Source organism: Callithrix jacchus, chromosome 4, assembly GCF_049354715.1.
Source record: "Callithrix jacchus isolate 240 chromosome 4, calJac240_pri, whole genome shotgun sequence".
NCBI lineage: Eukaryota > Metazoa > Chordata > Mammalia > Primates > Cebidae > Callithrix > Callithrix jacchus.
The window spans coordinates 156167124-156186567 of NC_133505.1; the positions used below are offsets into that span (position 1 = coordinate 156167124).

The following is a 19444-nucleotide window of genomic DNA, read 5'->3' on the forward strand; positions in this document are numbered from 1 at the left end:
CCTCAAGATTTTCTGTCTTTGGTTTTCAGCACTTTGACTATAATGTGTCTAGGTGTTTTGTTTTAGCATTATTTGGCAAATCTGTGGGCTTCTTAGATCTGTAATCTGTTGTATTTCATTAATGTTGGAAAATGTTTGGTCTTTATCACCTCAGGTATTTCTCCTGCCTTTTTTTTTTTTCTCCTCTTTTGCCAATTACACATAGACTGTTTGATATTGTTCTGCAACTCTTAAGTTTTTTTGTTCTTTTTTCAACTTGTTTCTTGGCATGTCCCATTTGGGTAATTTCTGTCATCAAGTTCACTGATGCTTCTGTGTCCAGTGTGCTCAGTGTGTCCAGGGAATTCTTTATCTCTGATAAAGAATTTTTTTATTTCTAGCCATATGTTTTATTTCTGGCATTTGACCCTTTCATGATTTTCACCTCTCTCCTCAGATTGTGAATCTTTTTCTGCTTGCTGTCCACCTTTTAAACTAGATCCTTTAACATATTCATCATAGTTATTTTTAAGTTTTTTGTCAGGTAATTCCAGCTGCATCATCTTTGAGTATAGTTCTATTGATTGCTTTATCTCTTGATGATGAATTTCATTTTTCTCTTGCTTTTCTATACGTTTCATAATTTTTTATTGAATGTCATACATTGTGTGTAAAGGAACAGAGGAGACTGAAGTAAATAGTATTTACACCCAGAAATGAGGACATCTCTTTTTTCCGTCAGGTTGTTATTATGAGGCATTGCATCAATTTAGTCAGAAGTGGAGCTGGGTTTGGGTTTTGTTGTTGCCTGTACCACAGTCTTCAGATATTTTCCGCAATTGACTGCTATTACTTTATGCCTCTTAGAGTGGTGCCTGAAGTGCAAGATATTTATTTTACTTGGGTCCTTTTATTTTAAACTCTTCTGTGCTATGATGAATCCCCATTTTATTCAGAATCCTTAATACGGCCAGCAAGGCTCTACATGATCTGGGAGAGGTCCAGATAGTAAATCATTTAGGATTTTGTAGGTCACATAATCTCTGTCACAGCTATTTAATTCTGCTGTTGTAAAATGAAAACAGCCATAGACAGCAAGTAAACAAATGAGCAAGACTGTATTCCAGTAAAACTTGATTCACGAAACAGGCAGTGGGCTATATTTGGTCCATTGGCAAAGATGTATCCAGGGATAGATCACAAAAACATATAACAGTATTTGTAGTTTAATATGGCTTCCCAAATAGATCATTCATGCTGCAAGACTGATTGCTTATTTTGTTTTTTTTTAAATCTTGGAAAATTTCTTCACAAAATATAATCAGAATATACAAAAATATAAGTGGTGGTTGGGATAATTTAATGCTAACATTGATGTGGTATGAAATCAGTCAGTCTGCCTATCTAATTTGTTGCATACATCAAAATGGATTCAACCCATTCCACATTCTCTTCTAGAGTATCTGTAACATTTTCATATTAGAATGCATCATTCACAGACCAAAACATGACACTGAAGTAAGAGAGCTTGTCCTTTCCAAGTGTTAGATGTGAATTAGATACACTAAGTAGGTTAATTGAAAAGACTAGAATCGGTAGAGAAGTTGTAGCCTAAAAATGCTGTCTTCATTCATAAAGTGAATTTCTCCAAATCCTAAAAAACTTTTTAAAAGTGGCATTTGCTTAAATAACTGAAACGATTTTTAAGTTAAAATTTTTAAAATTTGGCTAGGCACAGTGGCTCACACCTGTAATCCCAGCACTTTGGGAGGCCAAAGCAGGCAGGTCAGGAGTTTGAGACCAGCCTAACCAAGATGGTGAAATCTTGTCTCTACTAAAAATGCAAATTTAGAGAATTTCCAACTCTCTGGAATCCCCTTCCACACTCTTCCTGGAAGTCTTTCTCTTCTTTTCCTTTCCTTCTCTTTTCTCTACCTAAATAAAATCATCTTTCTGTAACAACAACAAAATAACAAAATTAGCTAGGTGTGGTGGTGGTTGCCTGTAATCCCAGCTACTTAGGAGGCTGAGGCAGGAGAATCACTCGAATCCAGGAGGCGGAGGTTGTAGTGAGCCGAGATCATGCCACTGCACACCAGCCTGGGCAATAAGAGTGATAATCCATCCCCCCACCAAAAAAAAATTAAAATTTTAAATGCTTAAATTTACAATATTTTGTTTTAATGTGGCTTTGGGATTTTTGACAAATTCCTGTTTATTTTGTTTTTTCAAGTCTGCTTAAAGGTTAATTAATTAAAATGGGTGAGTCCTCATGTTTACTAATATGTATTGCAGCTCTGTTGGTACACCAGAAGGCCAGAATGGAACGACTTCAAAGAGAACTTGAGATTCAAAAGAAAAAGTTGGATAAGTTAAAATCTGAGGTCAATGAAATGGAAAATAATCTAACTCGAAGGCGCCTGAAAAGATCAAATTCTATATCCCAGATACCTTCTGTAAGTCTTTATGTAACCGTTGTGATCTCTGTGCTTGAACATGAGAGTAGGCCATCTAACATAAGTGTAATGTCTTGATCTAGTTTTCTTCAGATGTTCTTAACTCTTATTTGTTTTTCTGTCCTTTCTTACCCTTGCCAAACTCCATTCTTGATTAACTAATGGCCTAAGAATTCAGTGCAAATCGTACTTACATAGAATTATTTTTCAGCTCGAAGAAATGCAGCAGTTGAGAAGTTGTAATAGACAACTCCAGATTGACATTGACTGCTTAACCAAAGAAATTGATCTTTTTCAAGCCCGAGGTAAAGTTCAGTACATACGTAGCTGAAATTCATTTTATTAATTCACCAGCAGTTTTCTTGTGGCTAAAAACAGACTCATCAGTCATAATCTTACTGTCTCAGAACATGTGGCTTTGGAGCCAGACTTTTAAGAATATATTTTAAAAGTTACCCATCTCAATGGCACTGTGTTAATTGATAAAGTAGAGTAGATAATAAAAATAAGGTTTAGACATTCTTGGACAATGATAGTTTTTTATACTTGATTTATTAATGACAAGCAATGATTTCTTATAGTAAATAGTGTTTACAATTTAATTCAGTTCCATAGAGAACTAAAAGAATTTTGTCACTTAAACCTAATTCTGAAGTTGGATAAATAATAAAAAGATATAAAATGGAAAAGACAGGAAGGGGAAGGAATCTAACCATAAGAGAAGTCTTTAATCACACTGTGGACTGTGTTTCAGAATCTACTAAACTGGAAGATGATTATTTTTATCTTATTTTTTTTAATGTTGGTTAAGCTGTTTTATCTTTAAACATTCATAGAAAAATACCATATTTTAACTCTGGAGAGAAAAGGTCAGTGCTGTTCTAGAAACCACAATCCTGGAACTTACTCTTTTTGTGTAAAATTTTAACCATTCTATTACATTAGTGCAAGATTTGTATATTTACTGAGGTAGAGCTATTTAGTTGCTTAAATCCATGTTGGAACATTTAAAATTACATTTTAAATTGTGAAATTTAAGTTATTTTAACTTGCCACATAGAAGGTCTACTTATACCTCTGTTAATGTCTTGCCAGCATTAATTTGACTTCTTTCACAATTTGCCACTTACCTGTGTTTATGATACTACATTATACCCAATATAATATATTTGAAATATGTTTTGAAATCTTACACGTAATTTGAGATTAGAGGGGCAAAATAAATGAAAAGCATTTCTTATAGCATGATTTTTATTTTTAGAAAGAAATGCTTGTTTTAAAAAGTAAAGTTGTTTTTGAGCTATAAGCATTGATATATTTACTTTTTATATATTTCAGGACCACATTTTAATCCCAGCGCTATTCATAACTTTTATGACAATATTGGATTTGTAGGTCCTGTGCCACCAAAACCCAAAGGTTAGTGTATCTATTAAGTGTGAAAACTGCTAGAATTTGAAAAGCAAAATTTTAGAAAATTTTTCCTGTTCAGCAACCTCCCTCTCTAGAATTGCTTCAAACTTTGGCATTCTTAAATGAATTCACTAAGAAGATGTTTATTTATTTTCATTTGCATGCTTGGGGTTGGGGAGGATGCAAAAATGTAATATACTTAGCTTTTTAAGAGTAATATGCACGAGCTTAGGAATCACTATATACTCCCAACCAATCATAGCAAGTCTTGGTTAAAAAGAAAATTAGTACAAAAATTTGTATTATTTAAAACTAGACCAGTTGATAAGGAAGATACCTTAGGGAGGTGTTTTTTCCCCCCATGAATATTCTGTTTAATTTATATATAACTTTAAGTAATCAAAATACCCTAAATTCCAGATGAATGGTTTTCTACCTACTATCATTTTACATTATTGATATTCTCAGAATATATGCACAACAAACTAAGACATGTCAAAATATATCTGTGTGTTTTGATCCAGGCATCAAAATGTATATAGAAATGGAAATAGGTACCTAAGTATCACTGCTAAAGGTAAAGATATAGATATATATGCAGATTAACACTAATTGTGGTATATAATTTACTTTCAACTCTAATAAGAAGGTTAAAAGGTAAAAATTTATTAATGCATACATAATATTAAAAGAAGCAAACTGCAAGAACCCAAAAGTGTGGAAAGGTGGAGGTTGTAAAGATATGGTAGTATTTTTGTATGCAACTGAAGTTAAGTTGTTATCAACTTAGAAAAGTATAACCAAATATCGAAGTGATCATGATTAAAAATCAAATAACAAACGAAGATAATAGGAGCAAAACAGTTGTCAAATAGGAAGCAACAAACTGGCAATTGTAAGTCCTCACTTATCAGTAATTACCTTAACTGTAAATGGATTAAACTCACCACTCACAAGGAGTTGTATGCATGGATTTTAAAAACGGGATCTGACAGCAGCCAATGGGAGGCCCCAGTGGCTCATGCTCATGCACACAGTGGGTGGCGGGGAGCACATGATGTGTACACACCCTCTCCCTCATCCACCACTGCCACCTCCTGCTGCTACTTGTGTGCTCGTTAGGTGTGGACCTGCCACCTTTTTTGTGAAGTGGCAGCTGAGGAGATTCCGGTGCTCGCCATGGCCGTTGAAAAGCCCATGGAAGGAGTCAAGACTGAGAACAAGATCATATTAATTTGAAGGTGGTGGAACAGGATGATTCTTGTGGTGCAGTTTAAGATTAAGTGGCATACCCCACTTAGTAAACTAATGAAAGCCTATTGTGAGCAACAGGGATTGTCAGTGAGGCAGATCAGATTCTGATTTGACGGGCAGCCAGTCAATAGAAGATGAAGATACAATTGATGTGTTTTAACAGCAGACAGGAAGTGTCTACTGAAAAGGAAACCTTCTTTACTCCAGAATGCCGCTTTAAAGACCAGGATTATTACTTTCTCCGTTAGAAAACTGCAATTTGGTTCCACCACATCCTGACTACTACAGTATAGTTTACTCTTTCATTTCCCCCTTCCACATTCCTTTATTATACATTAAGTTACTGGTATATGTGCATAAGCATATTGATTTTTTTCTTCAAACTAAACAGCCAATGGTATGTTTTGATTTATATCAAGTAGAGACAGGATGGGGAAAAATACTGAGTCTGTGAAAATACCCCCGTTCTCTATTTGTGGCATGCTCATTCAGCTCTTATCTTTATATTCCAGTAAGTTATTTTGCTCTCACTATTAACAAAAAAAAAAATTCTCTCTTACCTTGTTCAATTGGAGGATTTTAATGTTTTTCATTATCATCGTGAAACCGAGGAAAATTTTATAACTTTTTTATACTTAGCTGTCACATGTAGGGCAATCTGTCTTTAAGTAGGGATAAATTACTTTTAAAAAAAGAAAGAATTCTATATAGTTTTCCCTTCAAGTCAAGCTTCTTGTTTAAATAAACTTCTGATTTAAAATGAAATAAGAAATAAAAATAGGACCCAATAATATACTATCTACGAGAGACTCATTTTATATTTAAAGACACACATAGAAAGTGAAGGGGTAAAAAAAGATTTTATATAAATGGTAGCTAAAAGAAATCAAAAGTGGCTATATTTATATCAGACACAATAGATTTTTAAGTCTAAAACTGTTGAGACAAAGAAGATTATTATATAATGGTAAAAGGATCAATTCCTCAGGAAAATATAAAAATTATAAATGCACAGCCCACAGCAGACTACATTAATATGTAAAGCAAATATTGACAGATCCGAAGACAGAAATTAACAGCAATGGGAGACTTCAGTACCCCCCTTACAATAGAATATCCAGACAGAAAATCAGTAAAGAAACAGCCAATTTCAACATAATGTTAAACCAAGCAGATATAGCAAACACAGAACTTTCTGCCAACAGCAAAAAAATATACATTCTTCTCAGGCACACACAGAACATTCTGTAGGATAAATCATATGTTGTTCACAAAACAAGTCTAAACAAACTAAAGAAGATGAGAAATCATACCAGCTATTTTTTCTAACCACAGTGGAATGAAACTAGAAATCAGTAACAGCAAGAAAACTGGAAAAATTGTGGAAACTTACACTCTCGAACGATCACTGAGTCAAGAAGGAAATCAAAAGGGAGTCTTAACAGTAACAGTATCTTCAGACAAAAATGAAAACACAGCATACCAGAATCTATGGGAACACAGCTGAAGCAGTACTAAAAGATAAGTTTATGAAATAAATGAAAGGTACATTAAAAAAGAAGAGCAATCTCAAACAATTACACCTTAAGGAACTAGTAGAAGAACAACAAGCTAAGCCTGATGTTGGCATAATGAAGGAAATAATAAGGATTAGAGCAAAAATAAATCAGAGAATTAAAAAACAACACACAAAAAAAGCAAAACTAAGGTTTTTAAATCAACAAGATTGACAAACCCTTAGCTAGATAAATTGGGAGAAAAAGAGAGAAGACAAAATCAGAACTAAAAATGGAAACATTACAACAGATGCCGTAGAAATAAAAGGATCATAAGGGAATATTAGGAACAGTTTTATGCCAACAGACTAGATAACCTAGAAAAAGTTGATTAATTCCTAGAAACATACCACCTGTTAAAGCTGAATCAAGAAGAATTAGAAAGCCTGACTAGGCCAATAACAAACAAGCGGATTGAATCAGTAATCAAAAATCTCCCAACAAATAGCCAGCATAGATTTAGAAATTTTTTTTAAAACTCCCAACAAAGAAAAGCCCAGAACCAGATGGCTTCATGAATGAATTCTGTCAAACATTTCCATCAAGAATTAATACCAACCCTTCTTAAGCTCTTCCAAAAATTAGAAGAGGGAACACTTCCAAATTCATTGAGGCCAGCCTCACCCGGGTACCAGACAAAGACACTACAAATAAAGAAAACTACAGGCCAATATTCCTGATGAACATAGATGCAAAAAATCCTCAGTAAAATACTGGCAAACCGAACTCGGTGCATTAAAAGGACCATACACCATGACTAAGTGGAGTTTATCCCTGGGACTTAAGGATGGTTCAACATACACGAATCAATTAATGTGATACAGCAAACACTGAAGTGAAATGAAAGGAATAACCATGTAGTCATCTTAATAGATGTATAAAAAGCATTTGAAAAAGTTCAGTTTTAATTAAAACTCTGAACAAAATATGTATAGAAAGAACTTAACACAATAAAAGCCATGTATAAAAACCCCATAGGTAATGTAATCAATGGAGAAAACTGAAAGCTTTCTCTCTAAGATTTGGCACAAGCAAGGGAGCCATTTTTGCACTTATTTCAACACAGTACTAGAAGTCCTATTGTGGTATCCATTTTTGTGTTGCTATAAAGGAATACCCAAAGCTGGGTAATTTATAAAGAAAAAAAGTTTAATTGGCTCACAGTTCTGCAGATTGTACAGGAAACATGGCACCAACATCTGCTCAGCTTCTGAAGAGGCTTCAGGGAACTTTTACTCATGGCAGAAGGTGAAGCAAGCAAGCAGAGGCATATCACATTGTGAGCAAGAAGGTGGGAGGTGCCTCACCTTTCAAACAACTAGATATTGCATGAACTCAGAGCAGTCTCTCAGTCATTATTGTGAAAACTCTACAAAAGCATGGGTGCTGGATCCACCCCCACAACCTAGACACCTCCCACCAAATCCTACGTCTAACATTAGGGATTTACATTTCAATATGCAATTTGGAGAGGACAAACATCTGAACTATGTCACCTAGCCAGAGCAATTAGACAAGAAAAATAAAGGTATCCCAATCAGAAAGGAGGGAGTAAAATTATCTCTGTTTGCAAGTGACATGATCATATATGTTGAAAACCCTTAAAGACTCAACCAAAATTAACTGTTAAAACTAATAAATGAATTTAGCAAAACTGCAAGACACAAAAACAATTTACAAAAGTCCATTGTATCTCTACACACAAGCAACTATCAAAAAAGTAGATCAAGATAACAATCTCATTCACAATAGCAAGAGAAAGAATACTTAGGAATAACTGAAAATGATAAAACATTGATGAAGGAAATTAAAGAATAGATAAATAGAAACACAGGCCATGTTCATGGATTGGAAGAATTAATGTTATTAAAACACCCTTACTACCCAGAGTACTCTACATATTCAGTGTAATCTCTATCAAAATACCAATGGCATTCTTTACAGAAACAGAAAAAAAAATCCTAAAATTATGTGGAACCAGAAAAGACCCTGAATAGCCAAAGCAGTCTTGAATAAGAACAACAGAGCTGGAGACATTACATTTCCTAATTTTTTTAAAATATTACAGTTACAGTGATTAGAACAGTGTGGTGCTGATGTAAAAATAGACACATTAACCAATGGAATAGAGTAGAGAGCTGAGAAATAAATCCGTGCACACATGGCCAACTTATCTTTGACAAGGGTGCCAAAGTTACAGTGATCAAAACAGTGTGGTATCGACATAATACTAGAAAGTTATAGTGATCAAAACAGTATGGTGCCAACATAAAAACAGACATATTAACCAATGGAACAGAATAGAGAGCCAAGAAATAAATCCATGCATCTATGATTAACTTATCTTTGACAAGGGTGCCAAGAACACACAATGGGAAAAGGATAGTCTCTTCAGTAAATAGATATCCACATGCAGATGAATGAAATTGAAACATTACCTCACACTGTGTACAAAAATAAACTCGAAATGGATTAAAAATGTAAGCATAAGACCTGAAACCATAAAACTCCTAGAAGAAAACATAGGTAAAAAGCTTCTTGACCTGGTCTGGGCGTTGATATTTTGGATATGACACCAAAAGCACAGGTAGCAAAAGCAAAAATAGGCAAGTGAGATTACATCAAACTAAAACGCATCTACACAGCAAAGGAAATAATCAGCAGTGAAAAGGCAGCCTACAGAAAGCGAGAAAATATTCACAAACTATGTAACCTCTAAAGGGTTTATATTCAAAAAGTATAAGGAACTCATGCAAATCAATAATCATAGAAACCAATAACCAGATTTTAAAATGGGCAAAGGACCTGAATAGGCATTTCCGAAAAGAAGGTCTGCAGATAGCCAACAGGTTTGTTGAAAGATGCTCAACCTCACTAATCATCAGGGAAATGCAAATTAAAACCCAGTGAGATCCCACCTTACAAACCTATGAGAATGGTTATTATGAGAAAGGTGAAAGATTACGAGCATTGTTGAAGACATAGAGAAAAGAGGATCCTTATACACTTTCATGGGAATGTAGGTTGGTGCAGCTATTATGAAAAGAGGTTCAAATAATTTAAAATTTTATGGTCTAGCAATCCCAATTCTGAGCATATACCCAAAAGAAATGTGAAATAAGTATCTCAAAAAGTTAATCTACACTCATGTTGCTTTCAGCATTATTCACAATAGCCAAAATATGAAAACAGCCTAAATGTCTGTATATGGATAATGAAAACATGAGAGGTACATACATACATACTCATACATACCACCCAGTGGAATATTACTCAGCCTTAAGAAAGAAGGAAATCCTGTCGATTGCAATAACAAGAGTAAACCAGGAGGATGTCATGCTAAAAGACATAAGCCAGACAAAGAAGGACAAACACTACGTGATCTCACCTACAGGTAGAATTCAAAAATGTCAAACTTATAGAAACAGAGAGTAGAACAGTGGTTCTGGGAGAAGAGGGTATGGAAGATTGTGGTCAAAGGGGTACAGAGTTTCAGCTATATAAGATAAACTGTGGAGATCTAGTGTACAACAATGTGACTATAGTTAACAGTAGTTTATCATATAACTGAAATTTGCTAAAGGAGATCTTAAGTGTTCTCACCACAGTGGGGTGGGGGGAAGATAAGCTATAGGAGGTGCTGAATATGTTAATTAACTTGATTGTAATAAGTATTTCACAGTGTATACATAAATCATCAAGTTGTACAGCTTCCAATTTTATCTGTCAACTATATATCAATAAAGTTATGGGGGGAACAAAACAAAGACAGCAGAATAACAGTTTTCATTCATACAGATTCTGATTAAGTCAACACACGTGGTGAATCAGGTCAGCACTCCTGGGGTTATATCTTCCTCACAGTTGTGCTGCAACAAATGCTCAAAACTTAAAATTTGTTCCACATGTTTGTATTTTCAAATGTCTTCAGAGATAAAAATTATTTGTGTTACTTCTTCCTTCATAAGAAACATTAAGGTTTTTAGAAATATGAAAGTACGAATTGTGGGTAGGAAAACGTACGTTCTTCCTGTGAAGCTGAGGACACCCTAAAAAAATGTATGGTTACTATTATTGAGAAATTCAGTGCCTAACACAGGGGAGGAAAAAGAGAGGTTAAGAAAAAATTAAAACATTTTATGAATCAGGCAGTTTTTCATATGCTTACGTACTGGTAGGAATACCATGTTAGATTGGGTTTTAGACTAGCAGCTGGCAAACAGCGACCCATGGGCCAAATTCAGCCTTCCATCTGTTTTTGTCAATAAAGTTTTATTGAAAAAAAAATGAGAATAAGAAAGAAACTAGTATATTACTGGTTCTTCAGTTGATTACAAGAATTTTCACATTCTCATTTAGTATTGTGTTCTCTTTGCTCCTTCATTTTTATATATAATTAGGTGTCGCTCTGTCCTCATATTTCATTTAAATATTTTTAAACATAGTTGGAATACAATGAACAGTTATTACAGAGGATCATAGTGAGATTGAGGCATTTGGCCCAATAAGCAAGTGTTCAGAGACTAGATGCTATTTGGATGGTAATTGAATAAAGGAATAGAGATGACAGCAGTATAAGCACCAACTCTTTAAAATATGCAAGATGAGTATTTCAGACACTGAAAGAGTTTCCTTAAAATAATCTTCCTACTCTTTTTGAAAAATAAGACTTTTTTCTTATGAATAGATTTCTGTTTTGCTTCAACGTAATCCTTTACTTCAGATTAATAATAACCTGTTATTTTGTGTAAGTGAGATTAAATTGGTCTTGACAGTTGTTGTAGCAGGATGAGTACCTGAAGGTTCGTTTTGCTATCCTCTCTCCTTTTATATATGTTTGAAATTTTCCATAATAAAAAAATAAGAAAGGTCCAAGAAAAAAATCCTTTACTTAAAAGTTTTTACATCAAAGATAGAAGTTTGTATGCTGGCTGTTTTAGGAGAAATAAGGAATCAATAATCTTTTGCAGTAAGGCTAAAATACACATTAACTTCATGAATAGAAGTGTATTTAGTCCTTGAAATCAATTCTGCTTCACAATATAGAGAGTTTTCTAATGGCTAAAGTTAAATATATTTGGATAATTCTTTATGATCTGATTTCTTTTTTTTTCTAATTTTGGTTTAGTTACAAATATCTCTAATAAGAAAAAAATTCCTAATTCTAAATACCAAGTGAGATTATAAGAAAACCACTGGAGATTTTTCATTTAAAAATATTTATAGATCCCTTATTGATTGCCTTACTTAAATAATGAAAAATATGCTGACATTTAATAATATGTTGAAGTGTAAAAAGATACTTCCTTATGGTCACTCTCCCTAAAAGTTTAACCTTTGCAGTTAAGCAGAAATAGTCAACAAAGTGTTACTAAACGCTCCAGGTGAAAATGTTTTCTAATGCCTAACACCAAAATTCTAGTAAGTAGGATGGATCCCCAGATTAAAACAATTATTCTATAAAGTATTTCCCAGATAGGGAATGTGAAATGATTTTACATGATAAAAGGTCAAACTTTTTCTAACTGTATTTCTTTTCATGTGTCTCAGAGCATAGTAACTAGTACTGTCAGATCCTTGATTTTTTTTAGATATTTTTACTTGGGATAAGACTTATTCAGTGTGTTTGTTTTAAAATTATTTAATTTGGGGGAAATACTATATAAATACTATTCAAGTTATGCATGTGGCAAAAATTATGACAATGGAAAGCCAACACCTAAAGTTGAGGACTTAGTAAGAACATTTGTATATGATGAATAAGTAAGGTACTGCTAAAAGGGAACAGAGTACCAGATACCACTTAATTATTTAAAATTTGTCATAAAATTTGACTACTGTATTTTCATCTACTTGTTATAATAGTCTGTCTTTTAAAAGAGCAGAAAAGGTATTAGTAGGGTAGGTAGAATTTGCATATTAATATACACTGTTTTAACATAGCTTTGATTCTTCAAGTTAATAACCTTCACTGGAAAAATTCAGCCATGCAAGCACCTTTTACTTTAAACCTCCCAAAATTAATTTTTAGGAATGCTGTTCTAATTTCATTATGGGACCCATATTTTTAAAAGTAGTTTCATAAGTGTAATTGTTTAATAGAGATAACCTTTGAGGAATATAATTATTCTCTGTATTTAAGATACCACTATTCATTTAAACATTTTAGAACATTGGTCTTTTAGAGTTACAGTGACCTTTATGTTATAAGTAAGAAGCATGAGACCTAGAATGTATATTATTTATCTGAGATTACAGAGCAGAGTAATCAGGAATTAGTAGCAGAGCCTGAAACAAAACTTCATTCTCACAACTCTGAATTCTAATGTTCTTTCTACCCTACCATACTAAATGTGATTTTTAAATATAATATGGTAAAATTTGTACAGATTTACTTTTCCAGAGTCTGTTGGTAAGATGTTAGAAATTAGTTTATATTTTATTTGTGTCATCCAAGGCTTCCATTTTTGGGAGGTAGAGAACATGAACTAACAGAAAAACTTCCCTTTCCGGTAGAACAAATAATACTCTACTCCAGTGGGAAATGAAACTCTAACTTCAATGAGACTTACATGCACTGACAGTACTGTTTTGCAGTAGGACACCTTTTTACAATCTTGAGTGCTATTATGGGAATCTTTGCTATTAGATTCCATTTATTCTACTGTAAATTGGAGAAAATGATGCTGTTTTCTCCTTTAAGGAGGTACAGAGGTGATTACATCATATTCATGTTGTATTTCCCAGAGGGAGAAGTGCCAACTAGATAGAGGTTGGTAGTGATCAAGCATGTGTGTCAGTTCCCACTAGATGCTTCATTTGGGGAGCAAACTGTTTCAGGCTGTGCAGTACAAATGGTGTTTAAAGTTGCCTGTAATTTTTTAGACTTTGTGATTTTTTTTTACTTAAAAAATAATTTTTTTTCTTTCTTACAGATCAAAGGTCCATCATCAAAACACCAAAGACTCAAGACACAGAAGATGATGAGGGAGCTCAGTGGAATTGTACTGCCTGTACTTTTTTGAACCATCCAGCCTTAATTCGCTGTGAACAGTGTGAGATGCCAAGGCATTTCTGAGCCAAATGGCCCTGTGTCTTCTCTAAAACCACATCTAAAGTTCCAGAAACTAGTCTGCCATCGGGAAAAAGTTTCACTGCTACATAAGATTTTGTCAAATTGAAGGTGTGACAAGATGTGTTGTGCTAATGTTAAATGTCAGCCTACAGAGCTAATAATACCTCAGTATAATGTCATGAGCAGTTGAAATTCATCACATGAAAAGTAATCTGCTGAAAGACTTGGTTGCCCACTGCCTAACTGTGTACAGTGTTACCAGTATCCCATTATGGATAATTCTCATATGTTAATGCCTAGGTGTTCCCAATACCTTTTTCCCCTCATGTCACTACTGAATTTTGACAGGAGGAAGGAATAGAATGATAGCTTCTTTTATTTGTAAAGCTTTCAGTGAAACACTACATACATGAAGAAAAGGAACAAGGTTTAACTATTTAAAAACTGTTTGCTGCCACATAGTGCCATTGGATAGGGGAAGAACTTCAGAAATCTGTGGTACTCTTGGCCTTGTCTTTGTCTTCCCTAAACATGTCTCCACTCTGTGAAGCCAGCATCTAGGGGCTAAAGATGCAAAGGAAAGCAGCATGCATTGTCTGTACAAATGTGCAGTGAAATACCCCAAAGCTTTTCCTACTGTACAGATCTCTCGAGTCTGCTTTAAGTGATTTCTTTTCTTCTTGATTATTTTCTTATATTTCTATATGTATAGTGTAATAGCCTTTTGTTAACTAATTTTCTTTTTTCCTTTTAGTAATTAAGCACGATCATGTCCCTTTTTAAGCCTTACCTGAGAGGAACAATGCCTTAAAATAAAAAAGCATTAATGAGATGAAACTATGCACAGAATGACTTTCCTCTACTTTTTCTGTACTTTGCCCTCATGAGTTCCAATGTTGTGTGAAGACAGATGCTGCACAGTGAATTGCAGATGATACTGCAGAAGTGATGTCTGTAGGGCACAGTAAATACTGACTTGAGCAGCGAGTGACACAAGAGTGTTTTTTCTTCCACAGGGAAGCTTAAAACAAAAGATATTTTTAACCCACTGACAGAACAACAAAGTTAAGCTTGCTTCATCTGCCTGGTGTCCCACAGAACTTTCACAAGTGATTGTTATTGGGAAAGTACAGTTTCAAAACCAGCAACTGCAGCAGTACCTACAGCCCTTTTTTTTTTGAGAGAATTTTAAATGCTTTACTGTTGCGCAGTCCATTTCTAAGCCTGACTTGGTGACAGTATCATGTGTATTTATAAAACAAGGCTAGTCATATGTAGGACAACTGAAGAAAAGCTGGAAAAAAAGAAAAGCAAACTTGAACACTGAAGCAACCTCAAGCATCTCTTTATTTTGATGATATATTTTTGTAAAGAAAATAAATATTCAGATGATCAGGAATGTATATAAATCAAGAAAAAGAAATAACAGTATGCATTTAAAAAGACAGAATTAAGAAATTATATGAGTGCTTAGAATGGGGCTAAGAGAAGTGCTGATATAGAGCAAAAGATGGAAGATAATATAGACTATCACCCACTGTAAATGTTTGCCAGTGGCTGTGTTTTAAACAGGATTATTACAGTTGATCTCTATGAATGTCAGAGCCTTAACTTTCAGGCTTTGCATTTTGTATATGGGAAGAAATATGACAATCCTAGATAATTAAACCATAGACCCAAAGCCCTTATGTTTGATGCATTTTGTTTTAAAAATAGGCCTTGTTTTTCAGCTTCATCTGCAGTTCTATGTGAAGATTGATAAATCAGTTTTTACTTGTTTTATTAATAAAACGTAATTTGGATATCTTGAGTTGATGGTTTTGTGATTTAGCTGGGTAAACTCTTTGTAACAGATAAGTTATTTATAAAAATTAAAAAACTTATATTCTAATGTGGATTTTGTGACTTGTTTTCAGTTTGTGGGACAGGAGATAATTTATACATCAGCGGATCATTTAAGCATTAATGGAAATCAGAGAAAACTTATTCTCTAGAGTCTCCTTGTGACATTATGACATCCAGCTGCATTTCTTAGACTATTTTTATCCATTTCCCTAGACTTCTTTTTCATAGGTTATGATAGCTTTCCCTTTTATTTCCTTTGGATTTTTCAGAATTTTCCCCATTGTTAAAGACAAATATGAGTTACTGGGCCATTTAACCTGAAGTAGACATTTAATTAATATTTGCTCTATCCCTTGATATGTAATGAAGGTACTGAGGATGGTGGTGCTTGTCTTGAAAAAACTTTTATATTTACAGTTTTTAAAAAAATATGAAAACTCAGGTGTTTTTCTGAGCTTGAAAAGAACAAAGTAGCATTTGCTGATCTCCCCATGATGCAATTGTAGAAAGGTCTGCCTATAGTGGTCCTTTAAACCTAGTAGGAAGGAAATACTCTTTGCCAGTGAATATGAGGACTGGACATGTTGGTCATCTGGAGACCACCTTTGGGAACTTTAAGAATTACGGGTTTAAGAACCTCCAATGGAAAGATGGACTTTAAAGTACTATTTTGACACACATTATCCTTTGTATGTTTAAAGGGGTTCAGGTCAGGGGTGGAGGAATTGGCAGTTCATGTAAACTAGATTTCTCAAGAAAATTTTTATATTAACAAAATATCAGCCAGTATCTTTTTTTTTTTTTTTTTTTTTTTTTTTTTAAAAAGACAGTCTTGCTCTGTCTCCAGGCTGGAGTGCAGTGGCACAATCTCGGCTCACTGCAACCTCCACCTCCCAGATTCAAGTGATTCTCCTGCCTTAGCCTCTTCAGTAGCTGGGATTACAGGTGCGTGCCACCATGCCTGGCTAAATTTTTTTGTATTTTTAGTAGAGACAGGGTTTCACCATATTGGCCAGGCTGGCCTCCAACTCGTGACCTCAAGTGATATGCCCACTTCAGCCTCCCAAAATGCTGTGATTTTAGATGTCTATAGATTTATTCTGTAATCCTGGGACAGTTCCTTGCTTTTTTTTGCCTCTCCTTGTTGAATGAAGGTAATTAATGCTAAACCCACCTCACAGAGGCGTTGCCAGGATTAATGTGAAACTCATCTGAGCCAGCCCCTTCTCTGTCACTGGGAACTGCATTTTCCTAAAAGTGGGTCATGTTTTTACAGGAATGGGCTTTGTATTTTTCTCTCAACAGTATTAACAGATGAGTCTGCTATTTATCTGAATTGGTCTAGGGATATCTCAATGGATCAGAATTTGATGTGTCAATCACTGAGATTGAATTTTTCCCTCTTAATGTCAAAGGTTGGTAGCTTTGCAAAGATTATAAAACTTTCAAAGGCTGACCTGAAGATCAGGTATGTTTATATTTCTATTATATGTTCAACTGTCTTAAGAATGTACATTTTATGACAATATAACAAATTATTTCTCAAAGAAAACACTTAAAGAGTTTAGTGTTTGCATGTCTGCATATGTGTTTTAAGCCTAAAATGGATCCAAAGCACACTTCTCTAGCGCCTCCCTCGTGATGGATCTCCTTCTTTACCCTCTTCTTCCTCTTCTGAGGGCAGCCTTCCTCTGACATGATGTGGAACCATTATAACTTACTGATCTTACTCAAGAAGTGTTTATTGATCCTCATAACCATGAACAAAGACTGCAGCATCTTCACCATAGAAATGCTTTCCAGTGGTTTTCGGTTTTGTTTAGAGACAAGGTCTTGCTGTGTTACCTGGACTGGCCTCTTCCTGGGTTCAAGCTATCCTCCCGCCTTGGCCTTCCAACTAGCTGGGACTACAGATGCATGCCACTGCACCTGGCTCCAGATGTTGTTTTCTTTTATAATTTTCACCTTTGAACTCATCCATGGATTGTTGATAGACTCCTCCCTTTCACACTGTGACCTAATCAATTCCAAGTTCTTACCCTTTCCTTGCACACTGCAGCTGGATTACAGCATATTACAGAAATACTACACCCACACGCTCCTGTTCAGAAATCTTTATTATTTCCCCATCGTTCGCTGGTCCTACTTGTGAGACTGTTGTTTGTTCCTTACCCGTCTCTTCAGGATCATTACTTTCCAACAGAGTCCTCTTACAACTAAACTGGTCTTGGTCTCATCACTTCCGTTAATAGGCCTTGCACATCCCCACCAGTGTACTTTTGTCCATGCCATTTGTTCTGTCTCTGTACTTAAATTTAACCTTTCATCAATCAGATCAAGGGTCACCATCATGAGAACTTAACAAACTACCTTTTTTAGTAGCACTTGCTATATTTTCTGCTTACTTGGCATTCATTGCTACCTTGACCTCTCCACTTATATGCAGACATAGACTGTTTCATTGTGTGTCACTTTATTACAATTCACAGATGTGTTTTTTACAAACAAGATTTGTGGTAACCCTGCATTGAGCAAGTTACTGATGCCATTTGTTTCAACAGCATGTACCTCTTTGTGTCTTTTGTATTACGTTTTGGTGAGTCTCACAATATTTCAAACTCTTTCATTACTGTTAAATCTGTTATGATTGGTGATCAGTGATCTTTGATATTACAATTGTAATTGTTCTGTGGCACCACAAAGCATGTCCATGTAAGTCTTAAATTGATACGTGAACCATGTCTGTGTGAGACTTACACTGATACTTGATAATATGTGGGTTCTGTTTGCCAACCAGTCATTCCCCTGTCTTTCTCCCTCTCCTTGGGCCTAATCTGAGACACAACAACATTGAAATTAGGCCAATTAATAACCCTACAGTGGTTTCTAATTTTAAGTGAAAGGAAAAGTCACATCTCTCATGCTAAATCAAAAACTGGAAATTATTAAGCTTAGTGAGGAAGGCATGAAGCCAAGATAGGCTGAAAGCTAGGCCTCTGGCACCCAACAGCCAAGTTGTGAATGCAAAGGAAATGTTCTCAAAGGAAACTAGTAGTGCTACTTCAGTGAACACAATTGATAAGAAAAACAGCCTATTGCTGATATGGAGAGTTTTAACAGTCTGGTAGAAAGTCAAACCAGCCACGTTACCTTAGGCCAAAGCTTAATCCAGAGAAAGGCCCTAACTCTCTTCAGTTCTGACATAAATGAGGAAGCTGCAGAAGAAAAGTTTGACCATAACAGAAGTTGGTTCATGAGATTCAAGGAAAGAAGCCATCTTCATAACATAAAAGTGCCAGGTGAAGCAGTAAGTGCCAATACAGACCTGCAGCAAGTTATCCCAAAGATCAAACTAAGAAGGTGGCTACATGAAACAGCAGATTTTCCATGTGGATGAAATAGCCTTCAAGTGGAAGAAGGTGTTGAGATACCATCTAGGACTTTCATAGCTAGAAAAATCAGTCACAAAAGAACTAGAGGAGCAAGATCAAACATTCAAAGGCTAGCAGAAGACAAGAAATAGAACTAAGATCAGAGCAGAACTAAAGGAGATAGAGACACAAAAAACCCTTCAAAAAATAAATCCAGGCACTTGTTTTTTGAGAAGATAAAACAGATAAGACAGCCAGACTAATAAAAAAGAGAGAATTGAATAGATGCAATAAAAAATGGTAAAGGAGATATCCACTGATTCCACAGAAATACAAACGACCATCAGAGATTACTACAAACACCTCTATGCACATAATCCAGTAAATCTCAAAGAAATGGATAAATTCTTGGACACTTAACACCCTCCCAAGACTAAACCAGGAAGAAATTGAATCCCTGAATAGACGAATAACAAGGTCTGAAGTTGAGGCAGC

At 34.8% G+C, this 19444-nt stretch overlaps 1 protein-coding gene across 9 annotated transcripts in view; it reads left to right on the forward strand.

The window, feature by feature from the left end:
* Positions 1 to 15624, forward strand: part of TAB2 (TGF-beta activated kinase 1 (MAP3K7) binding protein 2) — a 96759-nt gene extending 81135 nt beyond the window's left edge. For all 9 annotated transcript variants that reach the window (XM_035296931.3, XM_035296933.3, XM_078370281.1 and 6 more), the window contains 4 exons: positions 2275 to 2435; positions 2647 to 2740; positions 3774 to 3854; positions 13594 to 15624. In XM_035296931.3, coding sequence (XP_035152822.1) covers positions 2275 to 2435; positions 2647 to 2740; positions 3774 to 3854; positions 13594 to 13736 — 479 coding nt within the window. In that variant the 3' untranslated portion in view covers positions 13737 to 15624. The remainder of the gene's footprint in view (positions 1 to 2274; positions 2436 to 2646; positions 2741 to 3773; positions 3855 to 13593) is intronic.
* The last annotated feature ends 3820 nt before the right edge of the window (positions 15625 to 19444 follow it).